The 16,304-nt window shown below is 55.3% G+C and overlaps 2 protein-coding genes across 2 annotated transcripts; both read right to left on the bottom strand.

Moving 5' to 3' along the window:
- Window positions 1–147: 147 nt before the first annotated feature.
- Window positions 148–6,923, bottom strand: COCSUDRAFT_45999 (component of oligomeric golgi complex 6; the record flags this gene model as incomplete). Its single annotated transcript, XM_005652286.1, has 12 exons — window positions 148–773; window positions 1,379–1,526; window positions 1,966–2,184; window positions 2,504–2,694; window positions 3,143–3,388; window positions 3,762–3,977; window positions 4,243–4,345; window positions 4,656–4,814; window positions 5,258–5,418; window positions 5,970–6,185; window positions 6,510–6,680; window positions 6,867–6,923. The coding sequence occupies 12 exons, from the start codon at window positions 6,921–6,923 to the stop codon at window positions 594–596; spliced, it is 2,067 nt and encodes a 688-aa protein (XP_005652343.1). The 3' UTR covers window positions 148–593.
- A 2,668-nt stretch (window positions 6,924–9,591) lies between these two features.
- Window positions 9,592–13,481, bottom strand: COCSUDRAFT_11403 (kinase-like protein; the record flags this gene model as incomplete). The annotated part of the gene is made up of 7 exons (XM_005652285.1): window positions 9,592–9,786; window positions 10,198–10,427; window positions 11,306–11,438; window positions 11,765–11,920; window positions 12,318–12,488; window positions 12,947–13,066; window positions 13,365–13,481. 7 exons carry the CDS (start codon window positions 13,479–13,481, stop codon window positions 9,592–9,594), a joined length of 1,122 nt encoding a protein of 373 aa, XP_005652342.1.
- Window positions 13,482–16,304: the final 2,823 nt, after the last annotated feature.

The following is a 16,304-nucleotide window of genomic DNA, read 5'->3' as shown; positions in this document are numbered from 1 at the left end:
TGCTGCTAGTGCTGTGCTGTAATGTACTGCCATGTCACATGCACTGGCACGGTGCCACCAAAGCTCCTGTGATCTTCAGGTTTTTTAATGGTGAACCTGAAGTACCGCAGCAGCGGCACGTTGGAATGCGAGTTGACACACACTTCAAGAAATTAATTGTTACCATGTGCCGAGGCTACTGCTGCCCTGCAACTATTACCCCAAGCTGCGCACGCACGCAGCGCCGAGCGCACAATTCACCGCGATCTTCGAAAACTACCAAAACACAAGTATGGCATCTTCGCGTGTGTTGAGAACATCCACTGGCAGTCAGCAGCTTCTCGCTTTGTTGAAGAAATCAGCAAAAGACATCAAAGCAGTCACGTCAACCTCCCCCTCATGTCACCCATGCAGCACCGCCTTCCGCCCTGCTCTCAGCCCACTGAGACGGCCAGAATGGTGCATACATGCATCAGACTTCCTCACCCCTCCGGCTTACTCCAGGTTTCACCCCTCTGCCCAGCAAGCCCAGGATGCTGTGCAAGGTCTTGCAACCTCCGACCCGTAGCATTTCATGTTCATGACCCCTCAGGGGTTTTCATATCAAAAAATCCTCAGCCGAGCACGCCCAGAATGGTGCGCACGTGCTCGGGGCTGTGCTCCAGAGCGGCATCGAAGCCCGGCTGCCCGGCATAGCCGCTGCCGGTGTCGGCCACCGCCGAATGCACCGCCTCGTACGCAGCCGCCACCGCCGCCGCAACGCGCGCCGTCGCGTCAGCGCGCAGCCGGGGCGACTGCAGCGCAAAGTAACAATCCTTAAGATAATGTAATATTGATGCACACAGTCCCTGCAAGAGGCTAGGTGCATCCGCAGACAAGCTGCATGTGCTGGCTGCTACATCCCACCCCTTTGATTGCCAGCCAATCCAAGCAAGGCCACCTCAACCGAGCGCGGCCACTGCGGCACATTGCAGTATTCAGGCAATCTTGTTACAGGATGTGACGCAGAGTTCCCGCTTTGAGTGGCTGAAAGAGCAAGGCATGCGCACAGCCACGCCAATTGCAGCGCAGGGCAGCACAGCTGGAACCCATTGGGGGAAACGCAGAAGATGAGTAAATGAGGCATCTACCATGCAGATTGCACCTTGGCAGCATTGTCGAAGAACACAGGAAATAGTAAGTAAGAGATATGCCAGCAAGCGGCGCAAATCCAATACATTCCTGCAGCGCTCAGCATGCGTCACAGCTGCGGGCGTGCATCAAGGATGCAGAGTGGCGTACAACGGGCGCACATGTGAAGGTTTTGGGGATGGCGAAGACAAGAAAGAGTACTGTTTTGTGTGGCAGATGAATGTAAGGTGGATATGCGGGGTGCGGATAGCAAGATGAATGAGATTACCTGCAGCGTGCGGAACTCTGGGAGGGTGTCGGGGTTTGAGAGCATGGCGAACAGCGCGTGGAGCGCCCCCGAGATGCGCGCCAGCGGCAGCGACGGATCGGCCGCCATTACGGCACCCTCCGCCAGCTTCTCGCCCGCCGTGTACAGCCTGAATTGGATAAAAACATGATTTTGAAGTTTTGGTACATTGTGGGTAGCTATCAGCCGGGTCAGTGATAAATGGCTGGAGGGGCAGCCACCCTTGTAAAGACGCATCAGCACAGCTAAAATTAAGCAATCAAAGAAGATTTTTGAAAGAACTGACGATATACTTTGCAAAAGGCAGCCACAATTCCCCCAATATTTCTGGAGCGCAAGGGAATGTTTGGCACTTGATCACGCGCACTTCATCAAAAGGTGTGGGAGAATAGGGGCCAGGACAGACAAGCGGCTTTAATGTCACCATAGACCAAGAGAGGACTATGTTCAAGCATCCCTGCCTTGAATGTCATGTTATGGATTGCCCCACCTGGTTACCGAAGGCCAAAGAATTAAATATTACTTTAGATAAAAGCACCCCTCGGGACAGCGGAGGGAACACGGCGCACCGGACGCGGTCGGCGATCTCGGCCAGGCCGCAGCGCGCCAGCAGGGCGCCGGCCTCGCCGCCGACTAAGCGCGCCATGTGGCCCTCCGCAGCGCGTGCCAGAGCCGCCGCGCGGCCGGCGCAGCATGCGCGGCGGCCGAGCGCAGCCGCCATGGCCGACAGGCAGTTGGTCAGGTAGACCTGCTTCGCGCTCGGGGACAGCGTGCTCCGCTCGTCCACCCTGCATCTCACGCGCAGCGTCAGGCACCCTTCAGCCGGTTGCCTCGGCACTGAAGACCTCCGTCCAGCTACGCCGTTCTCCACCGCTAACTCTCTCTTCTTGACCTGGAAATGACAATCCTTGTGCTGCTGCTGCTGCGACTGCTGCGATTTCATGCGGCAAAGAAAGACCGCAGCTTAATATGGATATGTCCTGTCTCCAGTTTTGACGAGGCTCATATGTCTGACATCAAGCATTGTCCGTGCAGCAACCCCACGTGCCTCACACCAAACATTTGCTTGCCTTGGCGGCTCATTGGTCAACCTCAGCAGACAGTCACCTGGTGGGCGCGTCAGGTGTTAGCGCCTCGGCGGATCGCTCGCACATTTCCACAAGTGGGTCGATCGCAGCGGCCAGCACCGGCGCAAACTCGGCCTCGCTGCTGGCCGCTCCGCCGGCGCCGCCGTCCGCCTCGTAGGACTCCTCGAAGGCCGCCACTATCTCCATCAGCTGCCCCAGGCTCTCCGCCACCTGGCAGACGTATTAATTTTATGTGGTCAGCTGCTGCATGAGGCATTACTTAGTCGTTTCGAGTAGACAAAAGTCATTATGAAAAATCATGAATCAGCTGCAAGCTCTAGTACTTCTGGGACTCATTCACAGCTGGTAGTGCTCTCAGCTACATTGACATACAGTGTCAGCTGCATGCGACAAAGGAGGGAAGCTACGCGGTCTGATTCTGGGCATGGGCCTATGGGTGCCGGTGCTTCTCAATGCACAAATGCCCTCGACATCTTCTTCTCTGAAATTCCAAATCTGCACATCACAAATGAATTGTACTTCTTCTCTGTGCGAGTGGTGGCACAGCAACATGACCAAGTCACAGACACCTTCAAGGGAGGAGTGCCATAGCATCAAGCTGTGGTGCAACTGGCTCTTTCAGGTGATGGGCATATCTGAGCGAGACATTAGGAAGCACCTGCGGCGGGGGGGACAGGTCGGCGGGGGGCGCGGGCGGGTAGCGGAGCATGCGGTCCCCCCGGGCCTTGAGCTGCTCGGCGAAGACGCGGCGCGCAAGCTTGCAGCAGGCGGTCAGCGCGTCGGCCAGGCGGCTGTGCGCGCCGATGAGGCCGGCCACCGTGCGCGCGTAGAAGGCCAGCAGCTGGCTTATCTGGAAGCACAGTAGCAGCGGCGGCGCTGCCATCAGCATCCCCTCGATACGCACCTGGCGCCAGCCGCAACTTTCAGTGTTTGGGATGCAATTGTTCCCCGCGGTATGGTCCAGGATGGAGCAAGCTATGAGAAACAAGTGGAGGGACACTGCCGATCGGCAGCTGCGCAGAGCCTCTATGCACACCTGACCGGGCTCAAAGGCTTGTGATGAAAGATATGTTGAACCTCTGTTAGCGCCCGATAGAGCGCTTCAGGGAACAGCAGCTGATTAGCTCCACACAACTCAGCACAGCATGCTTGAACAGCTGTGTCCTCGCCGCTTCTCATTACCCCGACCTAGCTTTCCACACAACAGCACACACCTGCCTGCTACATCGTGACAAGCCTGGATATGTTTTGTCTTTGTTCAATGTCAAGCGCCCTACCTTGAGCGGGCGGCAGATGCTCTCAAAGACCTGGTCCAGAAGCGCAGACGTCTTGGGCGGCTCGTTGCCGGCCGCTGCCGCGCGCGGAGAAACGGCGTCGAGGAGCCGGCCGGAGCTGCCGCGCGCCTGATCTGGCGCGTGGTCAGCAGCTGTGGAGGGAACGCCTTCATCCGCCCCGAAGAGCGACACCAGCAGCTCGCGCTCCGAGGCCAGCGCCTGTACGTTCGAGAAACGGAAATTGACACATCTTAAACCCAAAACTGATCACAATGCACCACTGCACGGCAGGTTTACGGGGCATACAAGGCTGGTTTCTTGAAGGATATTGTGGGCGCCAGGCTAGGCAAGAGCGTCAGATGACTCAACAGAGTGCAAGGCCTGACAGGGTCAAGAAACATGCATCGCAGCCGTCAAGATGCCTGTGAGTGCGTCAGTTCAAGTTCAAAGTGCAGAGTAGTTCTTAGGAGCGCGCCTGGTGCACCCAGGCGAGCATGTCGGAGACGAATCGGCGCGGGTCGTGCGCGTGCATCTCGATCGGCCGCGGCATGCCGCCCGGGCCGCCGCGCGTCAGCGCCCCGATGAACCTGCGCAGAATAAATTGCTCCAGAAAAGCTGATGGGTGTGCCAGGGCTTCGATCGCCATCCCCTTGGCGGTGTCGTTCTCTTCACGTGAGAAAGGCTTCTGCATGAACATGACGTATGCCAGCACCATGTTGCAGAGCGCATTGTGGGGAGCCGGGGTACTCAAACAATGCCGGTTCATACACCAGAGATGCAGCACAAAGATGCTGATCAGCATCAGAGGCAGCTGACAAGACACACCGCACATGCAACCAAGAGACCATTCCTGTGCCAAAAGCACGGATCAAATACAATGAAATATTGGAGGCGCACCGTTGGAAGAGCGCGTTGTGGCGCGCCTGCGCGACTTCCTCGGCGCAGTACTTGAACAGCACCGGGCGCTCACGCAGAGCCGCGGCCGCGCGCTGCAGCACCGAGTCAACCTCCGGCGCATCTGCGTCGCCCAGCCGCCGGCACTCACCCTGCACCCACCTGCATGCATGCAAATTTTAAATTCAAATTCGCATTGACGCTCCAGCTCGGTCCCTGTGAGTTTGCGGAGGCAGGAAATGCCCCTGCTCGACCGCCACAGACACTACAGGAGCAGTGTCAGGCTGCCTGCGGCAGGACTACTTTGCAACATGCATGGCTGCTGTTTCAATTCACAGCTAGCTGGCAATGAAGGAGGCAGGCTGCAAATGTGAATTTTGTCAGCATTGACAGCTGTGCTATGTCCGCATGCTGAGGCTTGACCTGACTGCAAATGTAGCTGCCTGTGTAAAACAAAGCTCAACCTATCTGCGTAGGGCCTGAAGCTATTGACGATGCTGCCGCTCTTCGCCACATCATCATGTAACGAGCATCACAGGCACATCCTGGGCATCCAAATGCTACAGATTATATCATGGTCGGATGCGGAAGCCAGTAGAAGCTACCTGCAGAGGTGCTCGTAGGCGGTCTCCTGGTAGGAGGACATAAGGTCCATGAGCTCCAGGCCGGCCCTCTGGTGCGCGGTGCGCAGGAGGGAACGGCAGTTGCCGTGGATCCCCCTCACCCGCTCCAGCGCCACAAAGAACGGCTCCCCTATCTGTTGCCCCTGCGCTCACAAACAACTCTTTTGGGTACACATCAAAAGGTTTTTCTTGGCATAGCTCAGCCCTGCTATCTTTCATGTTCCAGGTAGGCTGACTAGAAGGGGCTTACTTGTTTTATAGTTAAAGGAAGACGCTGTCTATTGGCCCTGTACTTGCACAAGCAATGCTATTGGCACGTTGATAGTGATTTCTGCGGCACGCCGTGCATGTGCGTCCTAGAGGGCAACAGATCCTCACAGCGTGATGTACTCAAGGAGAGAGAGGGGAGAGAGAGAGGGGACACTGCAGTACATGACATCAAAGCAAATCTGTGCTGTTCATCCGCAGTATAGAGTCCTGCTCCCTCTGCAGGGCCGTCCTGAAGAGAGGCGCAAATGATGTGCCTATGGTGGAGTCAGTCCTGCTGGTGGTACCAGTGGGGTTTGTGCACCACTGCTGCATTGATGGATGCTCCCACAATGCTCGGCCACCGTACGTCCCAAGAGCCAGAATAACATAGGGATACTCAACTAGGATTGCTGTAATGTCATGCAGACAAGCCACATGTGCGCACCTGCAGAGCGGTGACCTCATCGGGCGTCAGCTGATACTGCTGAAGGAACGCGTCCACCAATTTAGACCTCGTCTCGCTGGCGGCCAGCTCGCGCGCCACGCGCTCCGTCTCAGCCAGCATCTCCATCGCTGATGCGCGCGACGACATCAGCGCGCCGTTGATGCGAGCGCAGCCCCCCGCCAGCGCGTCCAGGTCAGCCTGAGCTGCATCCAGCGCCTGAACAGGCGATGCTTACATCAGAACTAGAGTAGGATGCTTCCAGAGGCTGCTTTGCTGTCGGGAAGAGGGTGTTGCCCAGAATTTCTCAGACCCCTCTGAGGCAGCAGTGAAATCTGAAACAGCGGTGCAGCTTGCCATATGCAGCAAGCATGCAGTGCCATTTATGCATGACATTACAGATCCTCTGACCTGGCAGAAGGACTGCTGGTTGCTGCGTAAAACATCTCATGGCATTTTCCAGGGATGCATGCATGTCCAGCAAGCAAGCAGGAAAGCCATGAACATATGGAAAGCAGGTTGTCCTTGAAGCCTTGTGCACACCTTGATGATGGCCTCAGCAGCTGCAAGGAACTGCTCATTGATCCCCAGGCCGTGTTGCTCTATGGTGGTGCGCAACCGCCTCCTTGCCACAGGTGTGTTCTCCTCATAGAAACCTGACAGCGTGCTCAAGGCTCCCAGGATCTCTGGGGACTCCGTTCTCGTCGCCAGTATCTGCGCATGAGCCAATCCGCATCGCCATCAAGGAGCTGCTGATATATGATACAGCTGTGATTTTTTGAAGGCCAGGTGCTTCAAATTTGAGATTCTCTCCTCCACAGCTCACAACACGGGACAACACTTCGGCCATTGATGCGTTATAGATCAATATCGAGAGTGTTTCTCGGTTGAAGCGTTTACCTTGTTGACTTTCCTTGCAAGGCCTGGGGCCAGAGCAGTTGTAGGAGCTGGGGCCATGCTTGAGACGATAGTGCCTTCGCGATTTCTGACCCTTCACACCAATATTTAATTGCTGTGTATCGACCAGAACGAATCTGTCCACCTTCCTCTACTAAGCCAGACGTTGATGATGATGCAAGATGGAATCGGAAGAATTCTCCCAAAAAAGACGGTGGACGCAAATTACTTGTATATTCGGTAGAATAAATACACCCAACACCACACGCATCGGTTGGGGGATGTAGATATCTCCTTTTAATGAGATCTTTGAGAACATCAGCACACTGGCCTCTAGCAGGAAAAGCGCCTAAGAAGTGCTTTTCTTAGTGCAGACAATGTGCTCTGTCTTCTGCTCAAATTTACTGTACATTATCACTTCCTCATGGCTAACGGATTTCGTCATCGAATGGACATGAAGTGCATGCCTGATGCGATGACTAAGCACCAGTGACTAGTTTTTTAGACTGGATGACCCCAGAATTCTGGTTCATTCTTCCAGATGAAAAGATCAGTCCAGCAATACTAGAGTCTAGTGTAAGACATATTTTCCAACATGCAAGGACATCATCATGCGTGAATCTGCAATCGCATGCATGGCATGCGAAAGTAGGTCATGTGCGCTCATCTATGGGCCATCCATCATTTATTGACCCCCAATTGGTGGCAGGACAGTCTGACATTTCACACCAGAACATCTTCCAGAGCACAAAACACAGAGGTCCCCGAACAGATTGACATAGTTCAATCATCTACAATCACAGACATATCTGACAAGCCGGTTCGACTATCAGGGCCTTGTAGATAGCTAATATGACAATCAGCCTGTGTAAGGTGCCCAGGCTTGTACCACCAGGTACTAGGCAGAAATGTTAGAAACCTCCAGGATCCTCCAGAGAACTCACAGCAAAGCAAGTTGCCGCACTTCTGCACATTCATGCGAGTGCACGAAAGAATGCAAGGGCTGCACTGTAAACATAGCCAGCTCCATTATATCCAACAAGCGTAGCCTGTGCCTCCGCACTCCTCACCTCACTCCTCCCTGGCGCAGCACGCACAGACCTTAATAAAGCTCCAATGACTCCTCTTTTTGACATGCTGCCAAGACTCCATCTCGTCTGAGAGAAGTCTGTGTCGACACTGACGGCAGGCGTTGGCACATTAGCAAAGCATAAAATTGCTGACTCACATTTAATGGTCAAGTGCAGCTCTGTCAGACTTGCAAAGTGGCGTCTACAAGCGCAGGTCATTGACAGCATGGGGAGCTCATAAGAAATGCATGCAAGAGGCCAGAACACCCATCTGCCTGTAAATCTGCCCGGCGCTGTCCGGACATCACATTTCCTCCAGCGCTCTCCAGCAATGCACCACATCCCCAAAACCACCAGTCAGACATCGGATAGACATATAGCCATTGTAGCACAAGGGAGTGCAGTCACATTGCAAAGGGCAAAGAGCAAAATGTATGGGACCCAAGAGCAGGCAGATGCCAATACCGCAGGTCACCACAGGAAACAGCAGCTGGACAGTGTCTGCATATGGGTGGTAGTTGAAGTTCCCCCATTAATTCCAGGGGCCTCTCCAATGCTCTGGACAGGATAAGACACATGTAAGCATCCTGCTCACGGTGAAGAAATCTTTTGATAGCAAAAGACAAGCATTTGGGCCTCAACAGCATTACAGCGCCTGCTATCACGCAGCCTTGCAATCAACTCTGCACACATTGTTGCTGTCTGTGTTTGCCCTGCTCTAAACAACTGGTGTCCTTGTGTTCCTCTGGCAATGGGAAATCATGTTGGCAAGGATGCTGCAAGAGGGGGGCCAAAGAGCACATGCCAGGCGCCCTGGCTGCCCCAGAGTATCTACATTTGAGCGCCACTTGCCTAACCTCTGATGGGTGCAAGCCCAGTGGACGCCTGACAGCGCAGCCCACATCTCTGGCACACCTCCTGCGCTCACAATATAAAAACACCCAGCAAGGACTGTTTCTTGCTTGGAAGCAGGCGCATGCGCGATGCAACAGCATATTCTCAACGCAACAAGCCAAGCACACGAGCACTGCAATCTCGCCAAAGTAGCCCACATGGGAAAGCCCAGAGCTTGCCCACCAGAGAAGAGACTCAATGGCCCCACACAGGGATAAGCCTTTGCCGGCCCGCGATCAATGTGACACCATGCCTCGAGGGCGGGAAACCCATTTGCGCCGCACCAAGAAATTTGCAACCGGTTTGCAACCTGCAAGTATCGAAACAGGCGCCGCACGATGTAAGAAGCCCCTTAGAAGCTCGCATGCAGCGGTTTGTGATTCACAATGAGTCATGGCAGGCAGCCAAAGAACAACCAAAACACATCTCAGAGCAGGGTCCAACGCCTCGTCTATTCCTCCTTGCCTTTGATCACTGCTCCTGGTAAGCCTCGGCTTGTGACAGAGACAGCTGTAGCTGCGCCCTTCAGATGCCTCCAAGAGAAATGCTGGAACACGCCATATACTCTGCCCACACCTGTATGCACTGCACACTCCCCACCAATGTCTCCTTGATTCAATGCTACCCGTCACCACAAGGCCTGTTCAAGCACTCCCTCAGCAGCGCTGAAAATGCAAGCAATGTCTTGAAGGCTTCACAACGGGCGACAGGAGACAGCGCATGATCAAGGCAGCAGCGGCCAGCATCCCGACAAGCTGCAAGCGTCACTTGGCAGCAGTGTCCTTGATGAAGGGGTGGCGCAGGGCTTCCTTGGGGCTCAGCCGCTTGTCAGGGTCCAAGTGCAGTAGCCGCTCCAGCAGGTCTGAAAGGTGTGCGAGCTTGCGCTTGTCGCCCTCCGAGCCCGCTAGCAGCCCTGCAAAGTCCCGCTTCACTGTGGGGTTGGAGATCAGCCGCCGCACCTGCACAGGAGAGAGTAAGCAAAATTCAGCCCAGAGGATGGAAGCCAGCAGCTCAGCTGCACAAGGAGCTGGTTTGCTTCAAGCATGTTTGGAAGGTGCATGCACAGGTCAGAGCAGGCTCCGTGGAGAAGGGTCAGAAGCACAGAACACAACGCTGGCACCTCCCACAAAATGGCCACTGGCATGCAAAAGAAGGTCTTCCCATGCAAGGGATAAAATGGCAGATGACACTAAGTGAGTCAGAGGTAAGCAGATACATTCTTTATCACCCCACTGATTTGAGTGTCCTGGCAGGTCATGGCAGGATGAGTGGCCAGGCAACTCACCGGCAAGTTCTCCAGGAAAAGATATTGGGATTTTACAACACTGTGAGTAAGGGATAGTAAGCAGGTGAGTAACAAGGTGACTCACCGGGTGCCGGGTGACTGGGTCCTCCTCCTGCAGGGCGAAGCTCATGTTGGGGTCGTCCTCGAAGTGCTGGTTTACGAACTGGCCGCGCTTGAGCATCTTCTTGGGGAATGCCCCTTTGACATCCATCATGAGCTTGAGCATTTCGTTGTTGGAGCGGCCGGGGAACAGAATCTTTCCGGTGAAGAGCTCGTAGATGACGCAGCCCACGCTCCACATGTCCATCGGGTGATCTGCACGCGCACATCATACACCCCTCAGGTTTGGAAAATGACATGACGACCCTAAATTCCTGGTGACCCTACAACTCACTGGTGAAAAGGGTAAACCCCCACGCTCCACTGTCCATCGGGTGGTCTGCGCGCGCATCTCACACCCCTCATGTCAGGGGTGTAAATGTAGATATAATTCCTAATCCCTCCAAAATCCTACATTGCCTGACACTGTCAGGCCCGCCCACGATGGTCAGAACATTTCCCAGATACATGGCAGCCGTTTATGACTCAGCATATAGAGTGATTTTGAGGCCGCATCTTATTGCCCGCTCAATTCGCCCCAGCTACGCAGTCTTGCTCTCAAGAGTGGCCTTGCCACCACGGCATCAGCGTAGAGTGGACCAGCACAAGGATGCTAAGGCAGCAAATGCTGTGCAGCTATTGATGCCAACAGATGCGTCCAGAGCTCTCAGAAGGAGCTGGGGAAGAGGTACAGCAAGAGATGAAAATAGCTACATCCAAATACTGTGAGTCCAGGTCGTAAAAGTGAGCGGAATTCCTCAATATCCCTGATAACTCTGACACCCAAACCTCAGCAACAATTGGCAGTGCAATAGACCCCCCCGGACCGGATTGTGCAATAAGGGGCTGCCAACATTGGAGTATCATGTGCGCATGTGCGAAAGCATCCTGTGTTGAAGAAAGTATCCACACTGCAGTTGTCACTGCCCAGCTCACCCAGAGCAGTTTGCATGCGCATGCAGCAACTGATGCTTGCACATACGCTGGTTTTCAAAGCAACATCTGATTAAATCACGCAAAAGGCCACGAAGCTTTTCTAGCAAGTTGCCTAGGGCGCAGAGTCCTAGAATCAAAGAGTTAGGAAGGAGCAGCACCGTATTTGAGGCCCAGGATGACTTCGGGGGAGCGGTAGAAGCGCGAGACAAGATACGGGGTGGTCTCGTTGTCGCCCGTAAACATGGCAGAGCCAAAATCGCACAGCTTCACCATCGTGCGCGAGGCAGACACCTGCAGCAGAGCAAGGGGGTTCAAGGAATTACTTCTCGTGGGATTGCGACAGGTCAATCTTGACAAGCAGAAGTCGACACAGCAGAGGCAAAAGGCCAGCACCAGGACTTTATCAGGCACAGCAATAGGAGTTTTGCAGATAAGCGGATGTTGAAGATGAGCCAGCAGCCGCGATATTCCCAGCACGCAGAAAGGCAACAAAGCAGAGTAGAGAAAATACGCATCAAGATGTTGTCGGACCGTAGCTGGCCAAGCTAACAGAACGGTACAACAGAGGACATTGCTTGATTTACGCAACAATCAGTCACAGATGAGAGATGACTCACCAGGATGTTGTCGGGCTTGATGTCGGCATGCAGCACGCCGCAGTTGCGCAGGTGGTACAGTGCCGTAAGCATCTGGGCCGCGTACGCGCGCACCGCCGCGATGTTCAGCCCGATGCCGCGCCCGTACTTCTTCGTCAGCTCCCGCAGGTTTATGTCCTGCCAACAATTTTCTAATTTAAACTGCGCTCATCGATTTTCAAGATCTACAGTAATGAGTTGCGGGACTCAGACCTTTCCAAGGCAAGCAAAGGAACCTCTGCAGCAGCGAGAGGTGTTTCAACATGCAGAGACTCCTTCAAAGCCAGAAAAGCTGTGGCAGGCAAAGTTAAATTCTAGTCCTTATCGAAATCTGACATGGTTATCACTGGCCTCCTCTGTGCTCATCTGTTGCATGCAGGGACGAACAGAGTGGCGCCAACGGGCAAAACAAGGAAATGACAGCCCCCGGATATACAGATGTTCGTTTATGCTTACAATTAGGAGACACACTACGGACCCAGGCAGCATTTGAAGAGCGGCTTTCATATGTGGTATCAGAGTCCAAAGCGCGCACCATGTTCTCAAAGACGAGGCAGAGGTGTTGCCGGTACTCGAAGGTGCGCAGCAGCCGCACGACATGGCGCTTGCCCTCGGGATCCGCGCCGGACAGCTTGCGCAAAATCACCGTCTCCGTCTGGCCCGCCTTGAACATCACATCGTTGGAGCGGATCACCTTCACCGCCACCTGTGTGCGCGCATGCAGATCCCGATCAGGCTAGTAATGAATCAGCTAATGAACCTCTGTGTGGCTTCACACGTTGCTTGCATGGGCGACAATTGCCTGCGAGCGTTGTGCTGCAGCGGCACAAAGAGAGCACGGAGAGGAATGGAGGAGTTTCTGCAGCGCCAGTTAAAAGGCAGGGGCATTAATATAAAATGCAGCTTTTGATGAGGGAGATTGACAAGAGTTGACAAGAGGGCAAGGCCCTCCCATGCACGGATCTACAGCTGACGTCCTCAATTGTAGGCCTGCTGGACAGCGTTACATGCAAGTACTACTTGTGACAATGCCGCAGCATACAATGACTAAATTTTGATCCGGGCAGATTGAAGCATGCGGCTCATAGATGAAAGGGGCGAATGGGATGAAGGATGCAGCCAGCCGGCTGCAGAGGTTCGAATTATGAGACCAGTGGTTCTCACCTCTGGGTGGCGGCCGAGCGCGTCCTGCTGGCCCTTGTCACGCGCGCGCAGCACGGTGCTGAACACACCCTTGCCATGCGTAGCAAACACCTCGTACCGCCCATCCATCATCTCCCCGACCTGCACCCAGGGCGCGCGCACGATTGTCATGAGCAGAAACAAATGTTCCAGAATGTATCCTGTCTGTCCTAACACATGGCTTTGCACAGGGGAGATGACCTCATCGAGACCACACAGACATTCACTGTGCAAGGAGCAAAAGATACTCTACATAAAGAGGACACAGCACAGGTCGCAATGGGCTCCACAATTCGAATACAAAATGCTGTGCCTTCTTCCGTGAGCGTGTATTGCTCCACCCACAAAAGATGTCACCATGGTCTGGGGTATTGAGAAGGGAGCAGCACTGCAGGTGCACCTGGAAGTTGTAGTAACCCTCCACGTCATCGTAGTTATCCAGTAGCCCCCGCTTGACAGCATCCCCCTCCCTGTCTCTAAGAGCATCCACATCCACCTGCAGCCACCCCACGTACATTATCCATATATGCTGCACAAACATCTCGTTCCCCCGCACACTCTTGACTACCACACTGCTATTGTACCAGACCTTGGTTTAAATAAGTGGCTTCCAAAAAGCACCACAGCAGCACCAGAGAATGCCTGCCACATTGGCAAAGCATTGCATACCCAACAAGAGAAAAGTACAGGAGCAAATGTCCCGTCCCTCAGGGCACAAATGGGACTGGTACCCCTGTACCCAAAGCCAGGCCTGTCTTTCCCACATCCCTGCTATGTATGCCATACATGGTGCCCCACCTAGGAATCACCTGGTTACTGAATGGCTATCAAAAGCTGTAAAAAGGTGATGCACTCAGGGGGCTTTGAACCGGCGACCACCTGCTCGGCGAACATGTCGAGGCCGTCATTGGCGCGCGCGGCCTGCGCCTCCAGCTTGTGCTTGCGCTCGTCCGAGGTGTCGGCCACGCCACTGTCAGCCGCGTCAGCCGACAGCGGCCCCGCGCCGGCTTCGGCGGCCCCGGGTTCGGCAGCGCCGTTGGCCGCGGCGGCCGCCTCGGCCGCGGCCTCGTCCCGCCGCGTCTGCCACAGGTCCATGTTCTGGTCCATAATTGTCGCCTCCATGTCCTCCTCGTCATCCGACTCCCAACCTGCCGCACCCTGCGGCCACACGTATAAACAATTCTCCATGCTGCCACCCGGCGCAAACCCACATAGATCTACTCCCATGCTCACAGCTGTGGTTCTTCTGCCGGAAAGAAATCACAAAGGCTTCCATTGGTCAGGACAAATCAGCAAAGCAATTTTAGCAGATGTAGGCTGGGTCACCAGGACATCAAGAAACACATGAAGCAAGATCCCACATCATGCAACTCACCCTTTCTTGACCACCAGCTTGAGTGGCAAAACAGAGACGAGAGCAAGTTCTCAAGGCTGTTGAAGGAACAAGGATTACTCACACGCACATTGGCGGTGGATGCAGGGCGCGAGATGGAGTCGGCCACTGGATGCGAAGAGGGCGAGGCCATGGCGCTGTTAGGGCTAGCGCCCGGGGCCCCCGCAGAAATGTAGGGGGACACCCCCGGAGTCCCCACCGCGCCACCACTGCTGCGCAGCTCCGACGCCGTCGGCGCTGCCACGGACTCTGTGCACATGACACAAGACAACGTCTTCAGCGTCGGTAATATTGTGAAGAGTAGCATTGTGGGCACGGAGTCCAAGCAAAGGGCATTGAGGTCTGCAACATCATATGCACCCACTCCAGGATTAGAGTTAAGGCCAAAGATGGGCATCCACGATTACTGTACAGAAATTCGAGAAATACTACAATATGCTCACAGGCCAAGCAGAATGCACCAAGCGACCAAGCACGCCCGGGCACATCTCTCTGGAATGCAGTCCTCAGGTGAGAATCAGAGCGTTGGGCGTTCCAAGCTTTCAAGAAATATGCCCAACCCACCTGAGAGCTGCTGCTGCTGCTGGTGCTTGGCAAGGATCTCCTGCCGCCGGCGCCGCCGCTCCTCTATCAGCCGGTCCTCGTCATCTGCCTCTCCCCCGAGTGCTGCCTCCATCTGCGCCTCCAGGTCAGCGTCCCTCTTCGCCTCCGCCTCCTGCGGATTCGGCCCATGCATCGAGAGAGCGGGCTTGATCTTGAGGGATCTTGCATATTGAATGGCTTTTTGTAATGGAAAGAGTCCTCAGGCACAACTTCTTTGGTGGTTTCCCCCATTCAGGAGCAGGTGTAAGCGAGGAGGCGCAGTATTGGCAGCTCGATGTTCAGCCACCAAAGCAAGCTGCAGGGTGAGACTTGGAGCCTGGAAAGCTCTGGTCCTGTTGTTGCTGAATCCTGACACAGATGGTCCGCAGAGGGCAGCACAGTGAGAGAGAAAGCATGTCCCAAAAAAGCTACGTTTTGCCACAAAATGTGCAGTCTGCGCGCACCAGCTCCTCCTTGGTCTTCCTCCGCTCCGGCTCCCGTTGTCGCTCCTCGCCTCTCCCCCGATCGCGATCCCGGTCTCTGTCGCGGTCTCTGTCAGCGTCCCGGCCGCGGCTGCGCGGCCGCTCGCGGTCGCGGTCTCGGAGGCGTTCCCGCTCCCGGTCACGGTCCCGGTCTCGGCCGGCGTGCCCTCCTCTCGGGTCCCCCCGGCCGTCGCGGGGGTCCGCGAGCCCGCGCGGCCGATCCCGGTCGCCGCCGCGGCCATCGTCCCTTGGCCGCACGCTGCCCGGCCGGTGGCTGTCCCGGCCCTCATCCGGCCTCCTGCAGCCACGACATTTTTTTTTACATCCAGCAGAACACCCGCTGTGGAGCCAGCAACTGCTCACACACATCTCCCCCTTCGATAGGTTGAGGTGTCAGCATGCCTGATCTGTTCTGGTGATCTTCATTCCTCAGGAGCCATGCCTCACCAGGCATACCCAACTCGGAGAAAGTACATGTTGACATGGTTGACATTATACATGTGGCATTGAGAGCAGAAGTAGCACCTGCGCCGATCGGGGCTGGGCGGCTCTCGGCGGCGGCTGTCGCCCCGTGGCCGGTCGCGGCTGCGGCCGTCATCGCGCGCGCTGCGCTCCGGCCGCGCCTCTCTAGGCTTGTCATCGGCGTCACGACCCTTGCCTGAGTCAGCATCCCTCCCTCTATCCCTCCTGTCCCTGTCCGCTTCCCTCCCCTTGTCTCTGTCTGACTCCCCGGCCTTCTTGGGCTCCCGGTCCTTGTGCCCAGAATTTCTCTCCAACCCCTTTGTCGTGCCGGCATCCCCGGCAGCATCCTCCTTCCGCTTGGAGCTGCGGTGCTCCTTATGGTCCCTGTGCTGGCGTTTGGCATCGCGCACCTCTGCTACCT

The sequence above is a fragment of the Coccomyxa subellipsoidea genome (genome assembly GCF_000258705.1).
Source record: "Coccomyxa subellipsoidea C-169, whole genome shotgun sequence".
In the NCBI taxonomy this organism is placed as follows: domain Eukaryota; kingdom Viridiplantae; phylum Chlorophyta; class Trebouxiophyceae; family Coccomyxaceae; genus Coccomyxa; species Coccomyxa subellipsoidea.
The sequence above is the reverse complement of the archived record's forward strand: the minus strand, read 5'-3'. Positions and strand labels throughout refer to the sequence as shown.